The sequence below is a fragment of the Toxorhynchites rutilus genome, chromosome 2 (genome assembly GCF_029784135.1).
Source record: "Toxorhynchites rutilus septentrionalis strain SRP chromosome 2, ASM2978413v1, whole genome shotgun sequence".
Classification (NCBI taxonomy): Eukaryota; Metazoa; Arthropoda; class Insecta; order Diptera; family Culicidae; genus Toxorhynchites; species Toxorhynchites rutilus.
The window spans coordinates 186,887,741-186,911,822 of record NC_073745.1 but is presented as its reverse complement, the minus strand read 5'-3'; the positions used below and the strand labels follow the sequence as shown (position 1 = coordinate 186,911,822).

The 24,082-nt window shown below is 40.0% G+C and overlaps 2 protein-coding genes across 3 annotated transcripts in view; one reads left to right on the top strand and one right to left on the bottom strand.

The window, feature by feature from the left end:
* Window positions 1-24,082, bottom strand: part of LOC129768696 (G-protein coupled receptor dmsr-1) — a 454,099-nt gene that overhangs the window by 95,481 nt on the left and 334,536 nt on the right. The gene's annotated exons all lie outside the window — the stretch shown is intronic.
* Window positions 13,089-15,920, top strand: LOC129766521 (uncharacterized). The gene has a single exon (XM_055767088.1). It carries the CDS (start codon window positions 13,089-13,091, stop codon window positions 15,918-15,920), a length of 2,832 nt encoding a protein of 943 aa, XP_055623063.1.

Sequence of the window (24,082 nt, the reverse complement as noted above, 5' to 3'; positions counted from 1 at the left end):
ATGCTTGTGCCGCCGTCAGTGTTTTCTCCTGATTTCCACTCGAACAGTTGGATACATTGGCAGCGAATGCAAGCTCTTCAGGTGTATTATTGTTAACAAGATCTTCAACACGTCGCCTTTTTGTCTTTTTCGAACATTCGTTAAACAATTTATGAGGTCTTCCTTTACCAATTTGAGAAACAGACTGCAAATCGTCTTTAGTTTAACCATTCTGATATGCCGGAAACTTAACTGGTTTTGACAACCAGTCAGAATTTTGCTTTACGTCCATCTCTGGTTAATTTTGTAGCAATAAATTTTGCAAAATTTCCAAAGCTCTTCTTTAAATTCTTTAGAGAAATCATCCGTATACTAAAAACTCATCAAAAAGGTGAACAAACGATCTTTTCTTTGGGAGGGGTCAACTGGGAGCCATTGTTCGAAAATTTGCTTATTGTTGATTGTAAAAATATCATCTAAAAACGTAAACTGTGGTCAGAAGAGCAGACTTGAGCAACAAGAATCACTTGCAGAATATCAAGGGTATAATGACTGAAAAGTTGAGGGGTGTTTTGGAGCGGAACTCCGCGGAACTTTTTTGCCGAAGGATTTGAAATTTTAGAATCATTTTTTCTTAAGGAACAAAACTACCTTAACAAAGAAGCATTTATATTCACAGTGATTGCGGCATGTCCCAATAATAGTTAAGTAAACGGATACTTACGTGTTGCTACCGTCGCCATTTGGGGATTCACTTTAAAAGATATCGAACGTAAACGAAAACTCAATGTAAAACTGTGATGAATCACTGAAAATTAATTTGCCACGTGCTTAGAAGAAACTTTTTGACTGCACATGCTTGTTCTGACAAATTGGGTGGGCTAACAAGGCTACTGAGATCGTTTCAGCATGTCTGAAACATGTATAAAACACACCGCCTACTTAGTTTGGGTGAATATAAAAGTGATTTTTTTGACTTTTGTCTATGGGACGCCGCACTGTGCAACGCCTTGGGCAATGTGTAGAGAGGGAATATTGCAATGTAAGCTCCGATGTTCTCAACTGCGTATAAATCCATTCGTGAATGCAAACTACAGTATCAATTCAGCTAGCGACCAGACAACGTTCTTTCCTGATGATGAGATGTTTTGCAAGATACATAGGAAGAATGGAAGAATAGAATTAAAAGCAGAGAGCGGTGTAGTTTTGTTCGAAGGGAGGACCGGGTCTGGCGAGAGTGCATTTTTGCATGACATGCACACATTTTTGTTTTTATGCATTACTAGAAGAACTGTAGTGGTTAAGAAATGCGCAATAATGGAGCTGGAGAAAAGAATTCATCGCCACCTTTTCTTCAAACAAAACACAAGCTGATTCGGAGCTGAATAGAGTTAGAAAAGAATATTTTTTGTGGTTCCTTTGTGTGTGCCTGCTACTAACGAAAATAGCTGCCCGTATAAAATATTTCAATCAAGGAGCAAAAGTGATTTTAGAGGGTATAATTTATGAGGATAATCTACTGATAGTGAACACAATGCCTAACATTAAGCTGCAATCGGAAGGATGGATGGATGAATGATGAATCGGTTCCACTGCCAAACGTGATCTCGGATATTTCACGAAAGGTTCTGAAGTGGGCTACCTACCACAAGGATGATCCGGCACCGGTCAAAGATGAAATTTTTTTAAAAAAACGTACCGTCATCAGCTCCTGCGATGCGGTTCGAGTTGATTCTAGCTGCCAATTATGCAGTCTAAAGTACCATCCAAAAGAATAAAAAGTGAATTTATTTTTTATAAGTTTTGCCAGAAGAGAGAAGTGCTCTCAAATATTTGTACTAAAGAAGGTATGTTTGAAGTTTGTTCTCGTTCTTGGTAATAATTGTGTAGTTCTACGTTAACATTGCGCTCGTGTCTTGGATACCACCCTTCTAATTTTTTGATCAATGATCAACTGCGGAGAACATAGAGTCCTTAGCGATGGGCGATGAGAAGATGAATGTCGGAATGTTCTTCAGCTCTTACGTAGCCTTGGCGATTAGCTATTTCTCTGGTTTGGCCACGAAATTATTGGAGTAGATCCTCCGTTTAAGGTTCGCTCGAAAATTTTCTATCGGTCGCAACTGGGAGACGTCTTCGGTACAACGTTCATCTACAGCCGGGTCATCTTTCCGGTAATTTCTAGGCATAATGAGCCGAAACTAGGTCCGACCAACAGCTTGGACGTCGCGCTTCGTCGGGAAGATGTTTTTCACTAGCATTTCAGTCGCTTCTTCTGGGTGATTGCTCATATACTGCCGGTCTCGACTGACGCTTCCAAATAGAAATGTCCATTTATATCGGGTATCTTTTCATCGTTTGACTGATTGCTCCGACCTTCCAGCCCAAGGCGCGGAACGATGCGACCAACTTGCACTCGGTATACCTTTTCAGCTTCTGCTGCACTTTAAAGCACTGTCGGACGGCCAGAACCAAGCTTCCAAGTATTTTCCAGAAAAGAAAGTATGTTGTATATACCAGATTGGCTATATCCGGCGGACAAGAAGTGCCTCACAAGGTTCAACTTCTTCGCTCCGGGTGGAACCGGAGTACAAACAATGCGAGCGTAGTTGATTGAATGTTTTTGCCATGGTTGCTGCAAATCAACTTATAATGGCGTCCAGTCGTCACATCACTTTCCTCGTGAATTTAAGACATTGATTAGACTAAAAAGCGGGACGTGTCGAATTTCTATTATCTACACCCCAAACTTGCGTTGGCAGAAAACATTTCATCTTCGGCAGAAATAATGCTATTTCGTGTCCTGAAGGGTGAAATGAGGAAATAAAATCATCTGTTTTAAAAGCTTTAAAATGTTTGTATGTATGGGAGCAGACACCTCTTTCTTTTTTTCTTTTTTCATCTCTTTTGGGATTGTACCAAAAAAAATCCAAACAATATCAACGGAGATCGAACCAAGAACGGCTCGAATGCAAGGCTGTTTAACACGACCATGCTACCCACATAGCTACTAGTGCAGTTGGAAAATGTTTGCGAAGAGTAAAAAGGAGAACATAAACGTGAATCTCTATCCTTCTCGGTCTGGGCCGTGTATGTGACAAAGTATGCGGGAAGCTACAATGCGTGCTTATTCGCAATGTGTCTCTTGTTTCGCTCCCTCATATTGCTATACCATAGATATTATACAAATGCTTACCAGTATTGTAGAGTCATGACATTTTCAGTTATTTTTGAGCTCATTTGATGTAATAAATCGGGATGACAAAACATGTGCTAAAAATTCATTTGTGTGTTATGAATAGATAACTTATGTAAAGTATGTGTGTAAAAGTAAATATACCTGCCAACGTGCGAATGATCACAGAAATGTGGTGTGATGACTGGCATCTGGTACCTTTTTAAGCTTTCAGTATATTATATTCATCATTATTATGGTTCTTCACAATGAACCGCTTTACTTTAAAAAGGTGTGAGGGACATGAATGACAACTGACTTCGTCAAATATACAGTTGTAATATTTGTTAATTACTTTTCTGGAATCATTCGCAGAGCAGATATAAAAAGCTTCGATCTTGTAGTAATCCTAAGTGGACGCATAACGCGGATTAATGGAGTAACCAGTCCTCTTCCAATGGCATATACCATCCAGCTATATTTAGCAAGAAGTTATATTGAATTCCTTTGTAATTACAGACATCTCGTTTGCATCATTTGCTGGACGCTCTCGCTTACCGTGAAACATTGGACAGGGAAGAATGACGGAGCATTCCTTTCAATTAAAAGGAATCCCGTTCACTGCAGGTTTCTTTCGTTCGAGCGTCCTGTTTGTAATCAAGCATGTCCATTGAGATTGAATTGTTAGGATAAATTGAATTGGGTCCGTCGATGTTTAAGGTACACATGTATCGAGCAATATTTCGCGAAGGTTGTGAGCAATGCTAATAATAGATGGTTTGGCTTGTTTCATATTATTGATGTTTCTACAATTAAGCTTGAAGAGACATTCATAATTTTGAAGCGTTCTTTTGAACTATTGTTGTAGAAGCTATGAAACACTGTTTCATATATCCTAACGATGTGTCGAAAACCTTCTATCAGTCCAATTTGCCCTACGCCAATAAGGTCAAGGATGATTCCCCAGTTGGCTTGAATTCGTTCATTATTTACTGAAAAAAGAAGGCTGCTAGTTTCTACCCTTATCTAGAAATGTTTTCGCTTGTCGGATTTATGGTTGGTTCGAATTTCGCTCCCCCCTATTTGACACAATAATAATAGAAGTTTTAAAGTTCACCCCAATAAGACGTATCAGAAGCTAAAACGATTCCAAAAAGCGCATTATATCGGACAGCAACATGCATGCGGATGCCCGTTTACGATCTACGGTTTAACCATTTGCAGGGATTTTAATTTGCCCCAATGAGAAATTTATTACGCCATTAATACAATATTGATTTGATGTTTGCCCGCATTGACTGTGGGTTCAGTTTTTGTAGCTGCATCAGCATAAGAAGTTTCATCAACATTAAATTAGAGGAATCATTTTAAATGAGGTACTAACCAATACGTGTCATGATTTTTACATTTTTAATTTTTCGATTTTTAGGAACATACGGAACTCATTTACGATAACCTTGCACGATCATGTTTTTCAATACTCTGTAAATACCAGACAATTAGTTTCCATTTCAGTTATTTGTTATCAATTATACGTGTTGCAAAAAACACGACACAAAGCATTTTTTTCGAAATGAACAGTTTTAATCTAATTTGACATTCGTCACTACCGGTTCTAAATGGATTGGGGCATCGGAGTGAAAAATGACACTGAGCTGAACAGGGAGAAAAAAATGGCTGTTATTTACAACAAGCCAGCGAAGCCTTTGATCATAGTTGGGATAATATTGTCTGCGAGGAATCATTTGCATAAAAAAAAGAAATACACGCGCAAAAACAGGTTGACTGACTGAGATCAATTAGCCGTTGTTTTTCTCTTTCATTTTTTTCCGAAGGATGTTGTTACAAGCTAGCTCATTACCACAAGACGGGAATGTAAATGAGAATCATCTAGCGGTGAGTTTCTTCGGGTTTTGTTGTTCAAGCTTTCGTTTGTGAAAGAAAGTTTCAATTGGTTAAAGCGTTTGTGTGTTTTCATTCGATACTGTGGCGTGAAATTATACTTGAACCACGATAAATCTGTGAGAAACGAGGAAAACGTAGAGTAGGTTACATATTTTTGCTATCTCTCTTTCGGATAATTTCAACTCAATCCATCTAACCGTCATCGACATCATCGCATCGTAACAGCACCCAAGCAGGAAAAGCAATGAATATAAATCCGAAGAATTAAATTGAGCAATGCGAATACTGATAAACATAAAGAAAAAAACAGGAAGTGGGTTATATCTATGGTATAACCGCAAGGGTGACGTAGGACTAACGTTGATTTAGAGATCATTTGTTTGAAGTTGAATCTGAATTCATTCTGAATGAATGAATATTTGGGGGACTTCGAAAACGAGAGCGTTACGTTGGAGGCACAAGGTTTTATGCATCCAATATTGGATACGGAAATACCCTACTGATAGGGAAGAATAATCTTCAGAAGCTATCCTGTTGATTGCGATTGATTGAAAAATCACAAAACCAAATGTATTTGGTCACAGTGTTACATGAATAGAAAACATTAAAATAAACTTTTTCACGTGAATGTAATTTTAAATTCCCAAGGGGAACTGGCAGATTATTTTCAGTAACGATTAGATATTTCCACATTTTCCTCGATACTGGAAGCCCACCAGTGGTTAATGCTAACTCGAAAACCATCTGTTAATAGCTCTTGATTGAATCATATTTGGTCACAGTGTTACATGGATAGAATACATTCAAATAAACTCTTTCACATGAATGTATTTTTAAATTCCCAGAGGAACTGGCAGATTATTTTCCGGATCTTTCTCGATGCTGAATGGCATCCAAACGGAAAGAATTCCGTGCGTGTATGTGTGTTAGCGTCGTGCTCCCTTGGCCGAGTGGTTAGCGTCATAACTAACATGCCGGGTGTTCGGGTTCGATTCCCGTTCTGGTCGGGGGAATTTTTCGTCAAAGAAAATTCCTCCGACTTGCACTGTGATCACGCGTATTCTAGAGCTTGCCACTCAGAATGCATTCAAGGCGTGTTATTTGGCATAAAAATCTTAACTAAGTACTAATAAAAATGACGCAAGTAATACTACGTTGAGACGGCGAAGTTCCTCTAGGAACGTTAGTGCCATTGAAGAAGAAGAAGAAGATGTGTGTGTAGCGGCTACTTCGATGGTCACCTTCTCTTCTCCTGAAGGATCGGCTTCTCTGTGCTCCCTCACAGTTTCAAACAAACTGCTTGCGTTTCAGGGCAGATCTCGATCCTTCGCCGTCCAGCACCCTCAGCAACGATGTTGTCTTGTCGATGTCCTCACGAAAAATGAATGCATCTCACCACCAGAATATCGCTTAAGTATGCTTTTTGTGCGTGATTGAATCGAGAGAAGGCGTGGTTTACGATGGCAATTTGGAAGGCAAACTAGAGGGGAATGAACTCTCTGAGCTCGGAACTTTCGGTGACTGAGCAATAATCGATTGCGGGCGCATACAATATTGGATACGGAAATATCCTACTGATGGGGAAGAATAATCTTCAGAAGCTATCCTGTTAATTGCGATTGATTGAAAAATCACAAAACCAAATGTATTTGGTCACAGTGTTACATGGATAGAAAAAATTCAAATAAATTCTTTCACATGAATGTATTTTTAAATTCCCAGAGGAACTGGCAGATTATTTTTAGTAACGATTAGATATTTCCACATTTTCCTCGATACTGGAAGCCCACCAGTGGTTAATGCTAACTCGATAACCATCTGTTAATAGCACTTGATTGAATCATATTTGGTCACAGTGTTACATGGATAGAAAACATTCAAATAAACTCTATGAATGTATTTTTAAATTCCCAGAGGAACTGGCAGATTATTTTCCGGATCTTTCTCGATGCTGAATGGCATCCAAACGGAAAGAATTCCGCGCGTGTATGTGTGTGTGTGTAGCGGCTGCTTCGAGATCTTCCCTGGGAACCGTTTGTGGCATCACTCTCCTCCTGATGGATTCCCTTTTGGCCTAAGGTGCACAAACAGGCTCTTGGTGACACCGTTCATCCGCGCTTTCATGATAAACGAAGAGCTTCACCACAACAGCGACAACATGCTCCAATCGCTGTTCAATTTGAACTGAGTGGATTTCCGAGCAGCGCTCGCTTATATACCGATTGGTGATTTCAATAGCCTGTTTTGAAAGCAATTTTAAGACTATTGAAACAAGTTTTTGGATCAGAAAGTAACAAGTATAGAATGCGTAGACATTTTATCTTTCGAATGAAGTGTTTATCATACCATTTCGTTCAGTTGTTTAGGAGCTATTAACGCTCAAAATCTCGGTCTCCGGCGTAACGCTTTCGTTTTCGAAACTTTGATTTTACACCCCGGTATAGAAATGAAAGACGTAGTCCTACGTCAAAAAGAGAAATAATAATCCGATGTAGAGATTATAATTGGAAATGAGAAACATGATTAGAAAACCATGATTAGAAAATATATAAGGAGCCCAAGAGAGCTAAATCGAAGGGCAAGAAGTAGGAAAAATATTAAATTAAAGTAATGCAGACTTGAGCTTTCCGGAGGAACAGTTTAGTAGAGAAATCCGATGCCACCAGGCGAGAAATTTCTAACAAATCGTTACCCACACCTGATATCAAAATTAAACCAACTAATTGATCGGGAAATTATCGCACTACGACAAAGAACGATAAGCATACAGCGAAGAACATTCGGGACTTAAAGCAAAGTTAAATAATTGATGAGGAGGGAACCAATTCTAAAATCATGATCATTCGTATATACTTGATGATCTTTTCAAGCTCAGTAAAAATTGAATAAAGCTTCCCTAATCATTTGTCCGAATGAAACACGATGCGTAATTGATTTTTGATGGTGTCGTCTCAAATTCTCGGTACAAGCGACACGCGTCTGGCTCCGAGGCACCATATTATGTATCAATTTAGTTTATTGTTTATTTTAACTGAATCTACCGAAACCTATGTCAGCGTATCTGCTTACACCTGTTATTGATGAGTGTGTACTCAGGGTGAATATTAAATAATGAAAAATGTAGATGTAAGGAAGATAGATACTGGAATGAAAAAAACGAGTCTAGAGTCGAAATGTAAAGAGGTTGTTTTACTCTAGTCCTTCATTTTGATTTATGAATAATTGTCATTTTTATTATTGTTTGTTTCATTGAATTTTATAATTCAAGAAATTTAGGAAGCTCATAGAAACACTTCTTATTAAACTATCAAAAGCCTGCAATCAATACAGCGTGTACAAAAAACGTAACAAAAAAAATGCCGAACATAATCGGGGGCAAATGTTCGTCAATGTAATAATCACATATAACATCGTTCATGTCGGAAGCAGGTGTTCACAGTGATTACTTTCATCTCTACCGGAAGCGTATGAGGAATGCGGGTGGTACAACATCGCTCGATCTGTTGTTATACTTCCTTGGGCAAAGAAAAAATTAAACCGTAATCGTTTGAGAGCTTTATGCGAAGAGCGACTCGTACTTTTATCACGATCCATTATGTGGTGGTAGAATGGATGAATAAATTTCGAATCACTACTGAGAAAAATATAAAAATGATGTTGTATTGCTGAGGGGAGGACCTGAACGTCGTCTTTACTTGAAGGTTTATTTTCATCCCAGAGACCACCTACTGGAGTATGTGACATTTGGCGGTATGTATAACATTTTTTTCGACAAATTATTTAAGTCATTTGGTTAAGAATACATTATATGACGAGTTAGCTATATATATATAAATAGATTTCGGTCTGTCTGTCTGTCTGATTCTTATGGACTCGGAAACTACTGAACCGATTAACATGAAAGTTAGTATGTATGGGTTTTTGGGGCCGGGGAAGGTTTTCATGATAGTCTGAGACCCTTCCCCCCTCTCTAAGGGAGGGCTGCCATACAAATGAAACGCAAATTTCGACATTACTCGAGAATTAATCAAGCGAATGAAACCAAATTAGGCATATGGAGGTTTCAGGGTCTAATAAATGCTTTTACGATGGTTAGACACTCCACCCCCTCTCTTAGGGGGGGCTGCCATACAAATGAAATAAAAAATTTTGCATTGCTCGAGAATTAATGAAGCAAATTAAACCGAATTAGGCATATGAAGGTTTTAGGGTGCAACAAATGTTTCTATGGTGGTAAGACACTCCACCACCCTCTCTAAGGGGGGCTGCCATACAAACGAAACACAAATTTCTGCATAACTCGAGAATCAATCAAGCAAATGAAACCACACTAGACATATGGAGGTTATAGGGTGCAACAAATGTTTCTATGGTAAACAGACACAGTGGTTCCTCTAAGGGGAAGGGAGCTGCCATACAAATTAAAGTTATGCATAACCCGAGAGCTCATCAAGCAAATGGAGCCAAATTGAGATGTGAGGGTTTTTAGGTACGCGAAATGTTTCTATGATGGTATAACACCCCTCTCTCCTCTGGAATGAAGAGGGGGTTCCATAAAAATATTACACATATTTCAACCATACATGATGTCGCCGCTAGCTGAAATCAGCTGTTAGCGTTCGTTCAATTTTCCTTCCACCAGCTGTAAAGCGACAATATGAGCGCGCTGCCGTGCCACTGACCGAGCGAGGGATCAGATTACAAAGAGCTGATTCATTACGCGCACGCGTTCGCGAGTATGGATATAGGTCAGTTGTGCTAGGATCAGCAATTAGATTTCGTCGCGGTTTAACCTAACCAGCGACTGGAAGAGAACATACTGTATAAAAAGTATAGCATGGACACATATTCCCGATTCGAAAGGGATACCGAATTCGAACGCCCTTTGCTTCCCGGGTGTCAAAATATTATTGAATGAAATTGTAACTCCTTTCACACTGGGAAGCAAGGGGCATCAAAATTGCTGACAATCCATTATCTTAGTATTTAAGAACCCACAAAGCATGTAAATAATCAGTATCAATAAAGTATCCAAAGAGTATTCAAGTAGTACGTTCGGGTCCTCTACATCCGAAAAAGGTTTTCCTCCGGCGTGAGGAAGTTTACTAAGTTGCATCTTTCACTTCGCTACAAATCCTGAGTTACTCTGTTTCATTTGTGCTGCAAGTGGAACATAGAAACTTACAAACAAACTTGGAATTAGAATTGGCCTGTACTGCAGGACGGTTCTAACCAAACCTCTCCCTTGCAAGGAAGTTATCATTGGAGTTCTCGTTACGCGGGATTTTCATTGTCTAACTTCTGGTTAAGTCTTGGACGGTCTGTTCAGCAGAACGTCGAATACTGACCGGCAACCCAACTCGCGTCGTAAGTTCGGCGTGTATCGATCGCCGACATATGGTGGCTCCAGAGAGGACTCGTTCGAATTAAAACGCGACGCGAAGTTAAAACTCGTAAACCGAATCACTAAAGTGAAGATACTCCGGGACCGGTAACAGTCTCGTTAACGCGAAGTGAAAGAACAGAACCACGTAATCCGAAGAAGCATGACGGAATACGTTTACAATCCAAATGGACACTGCCGTTTGTGTACGGCAGAGGACACTTCGGACCGGACTATGGCCGAGTGCTCCAAGTGTAAACACTGGTTCCACATCACTTGTGTGGGACTGGAACTTAAGCCCTCCAAAAGGGAAGCATGGAACTGTCCGCAATGCGTCAAAGAGATCAACGAGCTCCAGCAACTGAGGAAGGAGATCGAAGATTTAAAGGCGAAGCAACGCAGTCGTCCAACGGAGCAACCAACAGTAGCAGATCCGCTCGAGATAATTCGTCGCCAATTTGAGTCTCAAATGGAGAGTCAAAAGAAGAGGGACGAAGCCTACCAAAAGGCAATGCAGGATCTGGTATCGAGCCTGGGATCTGGAGGATCCAGGACAAAAACAGAGGTACCAGCGGGCACGTTAGCCCCAACGTCGGTAACCCTACCGACAGAGTTAACCAACTTGCTGCGGAAACAAGCAGCAACATCTTTACCCATGTTTCATGGGTCATACAAGGAGTGGCCGAACTTCAAACGTTTGTATGACGAAAGCAAACAAACAGGAAACTTCAGCGATGCTGACAACGTGAGCCGTCTGATGGCTCAATTAGGAAAAAGGCCAAAATCATACGTCAGCGCCCTAATGATGGACCCTGGCAACGAAAGGCAGATCATCGAAACACTATCAAGTATATACGGCCACCCAATGGCGATATACAATGAACTGTGGGCAGACTTAACCAGGTTGAGGAACCCAAGAATGGAAAACCCACAAACAATGATCGAGTTTGTGGTCACACTAGGGAATTTAGTGTGCAACATGAGGATGATAAACCAAAGATCATACCTCAACAACCCACTCCATCTGGCAGAAATAGTAGGAAAGCTTCCCTTGAACATCAGAGAGCAGTGGGCCGATAAAGAAACTAACTGTCTTATGCCCATGGAAGGGCAAGAACCAATCAGATTAACATTGGAGGATCTGTACAACTTTTTGGTGCCACAACAAAGAAAGGCAACGCTACTTTTGGCCCAAAGAGTGAATTATGAAAAACCTTTGCTGAGAAACGAAAATCAAGGCAGAACGAATGTCCACAATGAAGGCATCAAGCAAAATTGCTCCCACTGCTCCCAACAGCATAGGATAAACATGTGTGAAGCTTTCAAAAAGCTCGATAGCAAGAAGAAACAGCAAATAGTCCAAGATAAACGGTTATGTTTCAACTGTCTTGGTAAAAACCATCAAAGTAACGACTGCAAGTCCACCCGAACATGTGCAGTGGCGGGATGTAAACGTCGACATCACACGTTGCTGCATGAACGATCTACTTTGAAGGAGGAACCGGAAGCTAAGAAGGTTCAGAATCCAGCGGAAAGGGAAACATCAGCCAAAAACACAAGACAAGAAGGAAAACCATCAACGTCAAAGGACATCGAAGTGGAAGAGGAAAGGACAAACCTGCATGCCGTGAGGAAGAACAAAATATACTTCCAAGTCATTCCAGTAACATTATCAGCAAGAGGGAAATCCCTCGATACTTTCGCCTTTCTCGACCACGGTTCCTCGAACAGTTTGATTCTAAAAGATGCAGCTGAGGAACTTGAGTTACATGGACACCCCTTAAAATGTTGTGGACCAATGAATCGGAATATTCTGACCCAGAGAGTCAGCTGGTGTCGTTTGGTATCAAAGGTACTAATAATATAACCCATTCGATGAGAAACGTCCGCACAATCAGAAAACTCTCCTTGCCGAGACAAACACTGGATTACGATGAATTAAAGGAAAAATACCGTCATCTAAGAGGACTTCCAATCCACGGATATCAAAACGCTAAACCGACCTTGTTAATTGGGCTAGATCATCCCTTATTATTGACACCAACGAATCAGCGTGTCAGCAAAGAAGGTCCAGTAGCGGCTAAAACACCACTGGGATGGACCATATACGGGAACGATAAATTGGAAACAGACTCAATCTTCACGTATATTCAAATGGAGACAGAAACTCTAAGAGAAGAAATTCAAAAATTCTTCTCTACGGAATAATTTGGCGTGAAAGTAACGACGATAGACGAACGTAGTACCGAAGAAAAACGAGCAGCACAAATAATGGAACAAATGACAACATATCTTGGAAATCAATATGAGATGGGACTGCTATGGAAACAACCGAGAGTAATAATGCCTTCCACCGAAAGTTACAAGGCTGCCCTCAAACGACTAGAGACAATGGAGACAAAAATGAAGAAGTCACCAGAATTCGCCAAATGGTACAAAGATAAAATACAAGATTAACTAAAAAAGGGATATGCCAGGAAACTAACATACAAGGAAATAACACAAACTTCCGATAAAACGTATTATCTACCACACTTTGCCGTAGAAAATCCAAACAAATCTCCCCGTCTAGTCTTCGATGCCAAATCCAAAGTCCAAGGAGTTTCCTTAAATACAGAACTTTTAACAGGACCAGAAGAATTACCCATGATTCTCGGCGTTCTCATAAGATTCCGTGAAGGGATGTACGCAGTAGCAGGAGACATACGAGAAATGTTCTATCAAGTGAGAACAAGAGAAGAGGACCAGGATGCCCTAAGATTCCTATTTAGAGACGAGAATCAAACAATGGGACACTACGTCATGCAAGTTATGATATTTGGAGCTACATGCTCCCCCGCCTGTGCACAGTACATAAAAAACAAGAATGCCGATCTATACCATGATAAATATCCACAAGCCGTTGAAGCAATCAAGGCTATGTATGTGGACGATCTTCTAGATAGCTACCACTCAATAGAGGAAGCAATGAAAACAGTAAACCAGATAATCAAAATCAACGATAATGCCCACTTTGAATTACGCAACTTCATCTCTAATAATCATGAGATATTGAAAGCGTTACCAGAAAATCGCATATCACCCTCCTGTGAAAGAAAGGAGTTTGAAGAAAAAACGGCAAAATCAGAACGAGTTCTTGGAGTCTTTTGGGATATAAAATCAGACTCAGTCCAATATAAGATTAACGAGATCAACTGCGAGCATATACCTACCAAACGAGAAGCATTATCAAAAGTAGCCAGAGTATTCGACCCACTTGGGCTAATAGCCCATCTAACCATAGGAGGAAAATTGCTTATGCAAGAAATCTGGAAGGATGGGACCATTTGGGATGAGAAGATACCTCAACGATTGGTACCGAGATGGAAGCAATGGATATTCAAACTAAAAACCGCGGTCAAACTCGAAATTCCTCGATGTTATTCAACAAAGTTATCAAACCCCAGTAAAATAGAACTTCACGTATTTATGGACGCATCAGAAGATGCATTTGCTGCTGCTGCTGCTTATATTCGGGTCGAATGTAACCAAGAAGTGGATATCAGTTTAATCACTGCCAAAACCAGAGTAGCTCCTACTAAAGGGATGACAATTCCCAGACTTGAATTACAAGCCGCAGTACTCGGAACACGACTAGCTAACACAGTAAAGATGGAAACTAGGTTAAAATTCGATAAACAAGTTATGTGGTCAGACAGCACCACAGTTCTAGCTTGGATAAGGAGTGATCACAAGAAATATAAACAATTCGTCCAGAATAGACTAGGAGAAATTCTGGAATCCACAACGGTTATGGACTGGAGATGGGTCCCAACAAAACTAAATCCAGCAGACGAAGCAACGAGAGATAAAACTATATCAAACTCCATATGGTTCACTTCCGCTCCCTTCCTGAAATTAGAAGAAGAATATTGGCCTACAGAAAAAGTAAAGCCAACAACAACCACGGAAGAGGTGAAAATATTCAAGATAGACCAAATACCCGATGTAAAATTGCAGCTAAATTGGTGTTCAAACTGGCAGAGGTTGCGGAAAGCCGTAGGATATTGGATCTTCTACGTCCGAAAACTCCAATCGAAAGTGCGAGGAAAACCATACCGAAACTTTGTAACGGTCAGCGACTACAGAAATGCCGAAATATTGATCATAAAACAAACACAAAGAGAATCATATCCACAAGATTTAATCACGCTAGAAAACAACGGAAGGGTTGAAGTGAACAGCTCCATAGCTGAACTAGAACCAACACTTGACAGTGATGGGGTAATAAGAACTACCGGTAGATTGGACAAAGCAAGATCACTACCATACGCGGTCCGACACCCAATAATAATTCCAAATAAGCACCACCTCATTACGAAGGATCACCACGAGAGATTCCTCCATCGCCAATTGGAAGCAGTAATTGCAGCGATCAGACTAAACTTCTGGATAGTAAACACCCGCAGTGCAGTTAAACGCGCATTCGCGAAATGTCAGTGGTGTAAAAACCAAAAATCCACCCCGCAAGCACCTCAAATGGGATTACTACCCGAATGCAGGACTAGCCCTTCAACGAAGGCCTTCATCCACACTGGAATCGATTACTTCGGCCCCATGGAAATTACAGTCCGCCGGTCAACAGAAAAACGTTGGGGCGCATTATTTACTTGCATGGCTACCAGAGCTGTACACCTAGAACTAGCAGACGATCTTACCACAGACGCTCTTATTCGATGCATCCTCACTCTACAATACAGACGTGGCCAAATAAAAGCCTTTTACAGCGACAACGGCACAAATATGCAAGGAGCGAGCAACCTCTTCAAGGCATTGGAAAAAAGAACCGCAAGCAAAGGGATTGAATGGCATTTCATCCCACCCTCAGCACCACATTTTGGCGGTGCTTGGGAGAGAATGGTTCAAGAAACCAAAAAACTGCTCAAGCAAAAACTATGGGGAAATTCAAAACCCAATGAAAGTGAATTGAGGCTTGCACTCACGGAAATAGAGTACCTGTTAAACAGTCGCCCATTAACACATATACCACTAAACGTGGACGACGACGAACCGCTGACCCCCAATCATTTCCTAATGGGTGCTGCTGATACACCGTACCCGTCATTAAGTGACGTTAATAAAGCAGAAGCGAGCAGGAGTCACTGGCTCAAAGTTCAGCATGCCACACAAAACTTCTGGGAACGTTGGACCACAGAATATTTACCAAAGCTAATGAAACGCGAAAAATGGAGAAAACCAATGGAACCTCTACAAAAGGATGACATAGTTGTAATGGCCGACGAACAAATTAAAGGAAAATTCCACAAGGGAATAATCACCGAAACAAATCCATCATCAAGCGGACAAGTGCGATCGGTGACAGTTAAATTCGGAAAGAACCAATTAGTTAGGCCGGCCGTTAAACTTGCAAAACTCGATGTGAAGACGCCGAGTACAACCGTCTTCACAGGACATATCAACCTAACAACACTGCGATGAGCCTAAGAGAATTAAACGAATGCAAGAGATCGGCCAAGACAACTTCCAACATTGGGCAAAAAGGCAAAAAATTGATCTCGACAAAGTAAAGGAGCTAGCTAGTCGGATACCTAAGGCTAAACCTAAAAAGCCGATAAGAAAATCCAAACCTAACATACTGGCAAAATTCCTAACAGCGACTGCACTCCTCTCCGCAATTCAACCAAGTAATACGATAACCATCAACCCAATAAACGATCCAGGCATACTTTTGACGTAGGACTACGTCTAACCGGAAGATATAGGGGGTGAAATGGAAATTTAGGCACTGAACAAGTAGGAAAAAATGCAAGATTTGGAACGCTTATAACTCGAGCATTTCTCAATAGATCGCAAAGGTTTTTGCATCAATTGATAGGAAATATATCTACGCATCTATCATAACGAATAACATTTCATTTTTCTTGAGATAAATAATTGAATAATTGTGAATTATCAAGCATTGTTAAAATGCCCTATGTGCCCATTTTTGATTGGTCCATTTTGTGCTCCTCAAATCGTACCGACCAAAACGGGCAACCAGAGCAGCAGCGAAATAGAATGAAGCACGATTGGAAAGGAAAAAGAAAAAAATTAACGAAGCATTGGTCGCAGTCTCACACATGCGTAATTCTCGAGCCAGCCAGTCAGCTTAAAAATCCCCGCTCCGCTGCCGTAACGATCATTCTCATTCAAACCGTACACCACGTTCGCATCACAACACATCAACAAACCAACCCAAGCAGCCATGTCTGGACATGGTAAAGGAGGAAAAGTTAAGGGAAAGGCAAAATCCCGCTCGAACCGTGTTGATCTGGAGTTCCCCGCAAGGGTAGCTAGGCCGAGCGCGTTAGTACCAGTGCACCAGTCCACCTAGCCGGCGTTATATAGTTTCGGCCGCCGAAGTGATCGAGTTAGCTGGCAAAGCTGCTCGCGACGATAAGAAAACCCGCATTCGGAACAGAACACATTCGGTTCGATGGACATCAAGACAACAGGCAGTTGCAGCGAGTGGCGAGTGGCGAGTGGCAAACGCAATCGCAAAACGGCAGCTGGTAGCAGAAAAAAAAAGTTTGTTCTGTATACAGTCTGCTTTGGTGGCAAATCCAGAACAAGGCGGCATCGAGGGCGTTCGAAATGGTTTTTTTCAAAACCACGAGTATAAAAAATTTTCTAAATTGGAACCATTCCATAAAACAAGGCGCTTATCAGGGCCATTAAACCTTTCAAAAAAGAGTTTACGAAATACAGTTCAATGCTTTCTAAAATAATATCCAAAATAATAATAAAACACAAATTGATTTTTTCATAATTTGTTTGCCAGGATCTGATGAGTATGTGAATTTGGCAGTTGTTCTGAGCTTATTGATAGTTGGGGACTTTCCTGATTAATCAATTTTCACCAATTCTTAAATTGTTTCCAGATTGAAAGTACAGTAATTTACAATTAGTTCGACATTTAGCTAATTGGACGGACATGTAATGCGACATATTTAGTTGGACATTTTTGTAAACATAGAAATCCAAATTATGACCCCACATTGAAAGTCGACACTGTACCACTGTCATCGCAAATGTTCAATTACAGGTTAAAATCGCCTCCAATGCGACACTGAGTGGTGCTCCGGCACGTCGCATTGAATGTAATTTACTGTACAACATGTCACAAAGCTGGATGGAAAAAAAATTTCCAACTGTGAAAGCTGTGGCGAGTGGCAACAAATCGCTAAACAGGAAGGTTTAGCCAAACAAGATGGGGATATCGAGTGATAACAAAACAATAAACTCTTTAGATTGAAGATAATTTTGTGATCCTGAAAAGGACCCTTTTTAGCCTGCATGTGAATCCAACGAGCGAACAAATGGTAATGAATGTATTTTTCTTCTTCTTCTTCTTCTTTGTTTTTAAGAGGCTTTAAACTTTGCAGTTCATTCGCCTCTAGATGTATGTTTTTGCCATCGCTGCCTTTTAACGCTCATTCGTTCGTCTCGTTGGACTCGCCCCTTTGGCTAAGTCTGCCGATTTGTCGCTATCCTGTGAGCGTGTACCGTTAGTGTATAAAACGCGCGGATCCCAAAAAAATATCTCATTTTCTTTCAAACCGTAAACCAGTGTGGTTGTACGGCATCGTTTAACATCGCATCGCATCAACGGATTGGTGCCGGAGCACCAGTATACCTAATAGCGGTTATAGAATTTTGGCCGCCAGAGTGCTCGAGTTGGCTTGCAAAGCTGCTCACGGCAATAAGAAAACCCGCCTGCAGAACAGAGCCCATTTGGTTCGGTGGCATTAACTAGTTTCAGCGAGTGGCAAACGCAATCGCAAAACGGCAGCAGGTAGAAGAAAGAAAAAGTTTGTTTATACAGACTGCTTTGGTGACAAAACCAGCCACCGTAAAACACGGCGCTTTTCAGGGCCATTAAACCATTCAAAGAAGAGTTATTAGAAGTTTTTCACAATACCAATGCATTCTAAAGTGACATAATCTGACATATAATAAAAACTGATTTTTTTTTTGTTTATGCTTGTTCTTGAACTTATTAGTGGTTGGGGTCTTTTAAATTCATCATTCAGTTTTCACAAACCCATATATGGTTTCCGAATTAAAAGTGGCTTCAAATTACAACACATTGTATGCAGGATGGCATTAACGAATTTTCTCGGTAGCAAGAACTGCTTTCTTTAGTTGATAACTGATGTTGAAAATTGACTGACGTTACATCTGCATTGCATAGAGAAATAACTAAGGAGCAACACGATGAGCTATGTATTTCCTGCTGCTCTGTTCTTATTTTAAAGGACTTTAATCCGAAGGTCATCCGTCCCTGTATTTACTGTTGGTTTTTCAGAACGCTTATAGCTCGTTTATTTCTCGACAGATCGTAGAGTTCGTCTCAGTTCAACCTCAGTTCTTTTTCATTTTTATTTACTTTGTTTGCGGAGACTACACATCTTACAATTCATTCGTCTCCGAAACCACAGCTTAAGGTACGGTAATGTGCTCAATAGTGAAATATATGATAGTGAACGAGCTGATGACCACCTGTGCATTCCCTATCACAGCCATCATTTTGATTGTACGATATGTGTATACGCCGAAAGATGCCCGACATTGAACATTTAATAAGTACAAAGCCTTCAGAAAAAAATCAAGAATCAAGTTTGTAAAAAAAAAACGCAAAAACACAACACCAAAGGTTCTTTTCAGAACCCCCAACATGTTCATAAAGAGTAAACAGTAAACTAATCCATTTTTCAGGTAGATAGGTAGGAATTCACGTAGGAGAAGAAAATAGAACAATATATTTAAAATATATATTTAGCAAAAGCTGTCCCCTTTGTATAGTCCTACGTCACTCCGGTTATGTCACCGACATTACCCACCCGTCTTTTTGACCATGATGGATCCTACATGTTAAAACGAGGCATCTGGTACACAAACGCCGATACAAATCTTTCGCCGATGGAGGACCTAACCACAATTAACAGAATTTATGAAAATATAACCAATGCTCTGACGAAATTCAGACAAACGGTTCGCGATGACTCCATATTAGAAATGAAAACTTCTATGGAACAACAGAAAATGGTAACCACGCAAGAATTGTTGGCCCTCAAGAGACATAAAAGAAGCAAAGGAATATTCGGTTTTCTTAAAGATATTCTATTCGGCGGAGACAATATGGAAGAAGAAATCGACGCAATCAAAAATCGCCAAAATTTAGAGATGCATGAAATATCGGACAAAATTATCAAAATACACGCCAAAAATCATCAGCTAAATGACTACATCAATAACAAAATACAACATATGAACCTGAAAATCCAAGGGCTGAAAAGAAAATATACAACACAGGCAGCTGAAGATACAGTACGCCGATTAACCGAGTCTATACTGCTGGCCAACCAGTTCATGGAGAATACGGTAAACAAATACAAGGCTATCCAATCGCACCCATTCAACTATACGGAGACAGAGAAAATTATGAAGGAAATAAGTAACCAACTGCCGAATGGATATGAAATTTTAAACGATCCCCTCGGCACACAATTCGGCTTAGAAGAAACAAATGGACATCTCCATATTACTATGCAAACAGTTATAATAAGCAGCGAAATATACGAATTATTCAGAATCATACCAGTACCCTCTCCAGCAAACCGAACCATCATCGTTTCCGATCATAACTTCATCGCAATGAGTCATACGCAGAAGTTCTTCTACCCAGCACCAGATAGAGAACGCTTCAACAAGAGCCATTACATTTCCGACCAACACACCATCAAAACTGAACCAGATTGCATCACAGCGGCACTTCTTAAAATTCATACAAAGGAACAATGTAAACTCGAACAACTACCATACGATTATATGGAAATAATACCTCTGGCGAAAGTTAATCAATTTATCTACTACACACACAATCCAAACAGTATAACAATACACTGTGACAAAACGATAACTCCCAGTTATTACGCGGCTTTAGTGAAACTAAACACGGATTGCGAGATACAATCAAAGAAAGGCGTAACATATGCAACCATACAAGAAGAAAGTAATACAACAAAATTGTATCATCGAACCAAAACCGACACTTTACACATGATATGGAACCAAGGAGACAAACCACTCACCAAACAAGATCCAACTGAAGAAGAAGAATCACCTACTATCAACACAAATTCAAACCACCATGGTTTGATCATAGTGATAATCACAATCATCTGTACCACGATATCGGCCGCAATAGTGGCATACTACTTCATCAGCCGAGAAAAGGAACACACAACAGATGGCCCGATAGCTATCTCCCGTGAGATATAGCTATCTCCCGACCCCTAGAAGAAGCGAGAGAAGACCACCACCAAGACCAATACCCAGGATCATGATGACTAACGAAGCAGATAGTATAATATGAACAAATAACAAAAAACTGTACCTAGCACAATTGACAAATTTATCGTAATTCTGTCGAGCAGAATTACGGTGGGCCGGTATGTCGCCGCTAGCTGAAATCAGCTGTTAGCGTTCGTTCAATTTTCCTTCCACCAGCTGTAAAGCGACAATATGAGCGCGCTGCCGTGCCACTGACCGAGCGAGGGATCAGATTACAAAGAGCTGATTCATTACGCGCACGCGTTCGCGAGTATGGATATAGGTCAGTTGTGCTAGGATCAGCAATTAGATTTCGTCGCGGTTTAACCTAACCAGCGACTGGAAGAGAACATACTGTATAAAAAGTATAGCATGGACACATATTCCCGATTCGAAAGGGATACCGAATTCGAACGCCCTTTGCTTCCCGGGTGTCAAAATATTATTGAATGAAATTGTAACTCCTTTCACACTGGGAAGCAAGGGGCATCAAAATTGCTGACAATCCATTATCTTAGTATTTAAGAACCCACAAAGCATGTAAATAATCAGTATCAATAAAGTATCCAAAGAGTATTCAAGTAGTACGTTCGGGTCCTCTACATCCGAAAAAGGTTTTCCTCCGGCGTGAGGAAGTTTACTAAGTTGCATCTTTCACTTCGCTACAAATCCTGAGTTACTCTGTTTCACTTGTGCTGCAAGTGGAACATAGAAACTTACAAACAAACTTGGAATTAGAATTGGCCTGTACTGCAGGACGGTTCTAACCAAACCTCTCCCTTGCAAGGAAGTTATCATTGGAGTTCTCGTTACGCGGGATTTTCATTGTCTAACTTCTGGTTAAGTCTTGGACGGTCTGTTCAGCAGAACGTCGAATACTGACCGGCAACCCAACTCGCGTCGTAAGGTCGGCGTGTATCGATCGCCGACTCATGACAATTGAAAATTTTCGGAAAACTCTGAAGGAAATGGGAAAATTCGGAAAATTGAAATATGTACTACAACTACATAGTGACAAGCGTTGTTAGTCCATTTGATGTTTGTGCTAACTAAATTGATCTTTGTTTGAGAGTAGAATTGGATTTCAATGTGATAAAACGCACTCCTGTACCTTCTTCTATCTATATAAATAAAAATGGATCGCCGAATGTGTTGATTTATTCTATGTAACGGAGAAAACATGTTATTTGCAAGTGGTTAGAAAACCTTGGAAGTGAATTTTGTCTGAAAATAATCTGATATTATAATGACGATTTTTGGTTGAAGGACTAGGAATTTTATAGTAAAATGTTATTTTAAAGGGTAGATTAGAAGATCAATCAATGAACAGTTCTGCGATTGAACCCATGAATATTCGCTTAGTAAGAAAACGTGAGTGTTTGAATTTGAAGATAACAAAAAATCCATTTTGGGCGAGTCAGCTAGTGAATTGATAAATATATGGCATTTATTCGTTAGTTCTCGAAGCATCGAAAACATTTTCTTCTCGATATTTCGCATTATAGAGAAAGTTTCGTATGTAAACGAATAAATACTGTTTTCTTCTTCTTCTTCTTGAATGGCGTTAACGTTCCCAGTGGAACTTTTGGCGTCTCAACTTATGCATTAACTAGCGTCATTAATTAATACTTAGTTGAGATTTCTATGCCAAATAACACGCTTTGAATATATTCCGAGGGGCAAGCTCTAAAAAAAATACGCGTGACCACAGAAGGAAATTTCTTTGACGAAAAATCTTCCGGCCAGAACGGGAATCGAACCCGAACACCCGGCATGATGATGTGAGATGCTAACCACTCGGCCACGGGTGGTTTTCTTACAACACTGTAATTATAAAAATCCATGCAATGCTATTCAAATGAACAGTTAAATAATGAACAGTATAAAAATGAAATGTTCAAAATTACCTGTTCTTCAAATGTTGTTGAAATAGCAGATTTGTTTGCCAATGTCTGCTCAAAAGAAGTATATTTTTAGAATCTTATGAAATATAAAAAAAATGTACTGTATTTTTTCGCCTTCTATATTTCCCAAATAAGTCCATGCGGCACTGAATTTATTTTTCGACTGGCTGTTAGTTTTCAATAATAATATATAATAAAAATTCTCGTTTGGTGGTCATCGTTGTTGAAGAGTGTTGAGCGGGAATGGATTCTCTTTCTCAAGACAGATGAAGAAGGAGTATGGAGTAGAGTTTCTAGTTAGTGAGTAGAGTTAGCCCTTATCAGGGCTAAAGGCGAATGAACTGACCATTTAAACAAAAATGGAATGGAATGGAAAGAAACCACAGTTGCGAGCGAGCTAGGAAGCACATCAAAACGAGCGGACAATATTCATGGTTGAGCCCTTCCCGTAGTATTCAATACGTCACAAATCGAATGATTTAACCAGTGTTGAAAAAAATCATCTTCGCTAAGCTCGAATGCATAGATTTTCGGGCTAGGTTGCGTCGAAAACCTATATATTCAGAACGAAATTCAAAATGACAGATCCAGACAACCAGTGAATATGAGCAAATGAACTTTTGTTCTTCAATATGTTTTGAAGTTCATTTTTCCACCCAGAGTCATTTTCATATTGATTATTCAAGATGCCATAATTGAATTTCATATTAGCCAAATGAATATCACCTGTTGTTTACTTTTAACCTGAGGCAGTTGCGTGCGGTTGGTTTTTATTTATGCCGTTGTTACCGTCTCACCAACCAAATCCTGCGCGATTTCTTGCAAAGTTCGTTTCATCGAACTCTGGTGCTTTTGTTCTCTAAATGGTCCTGTCTGGCTATTTTGTTTATTTTTGAATTTTGACTCAAAATCAATGCCAGAACGAATATCGTTTCGGATGTGATGAATATCAATTTGTTGCTGTTGATATTCAAAGTATAAATAACAGCGAAGTTATGAATCCCACTCAATGCCGCATTCATTCATTATAGCAAATTTGTTCATTCATCAGCGATATGAACAAAATGAACTCGTTTGTTATTGTCATCAATATAATGAGGGCAGTGTGTTTCGAGCTGAAAAAAAGTCATTTACACTGAAATAAAATCATATTCGTTACTCGTGAATATTTGTTGATATTCTAAGACACTGGATTTAACTATTCTACTGAGAATGGAATAGAGAGAGAGAGAGAAGAGAGAAGAGAGAAGAGAGAAGAGAGAATAGAGAGAAGAGAGAAGAGAGAAGAGAGAAGAGAGAAGAGAGAAGAGAGAAGAGAGAAGAGAGAAGAGAGAAGAGAGAAGAGAGAAGAGAGAGAGAAGA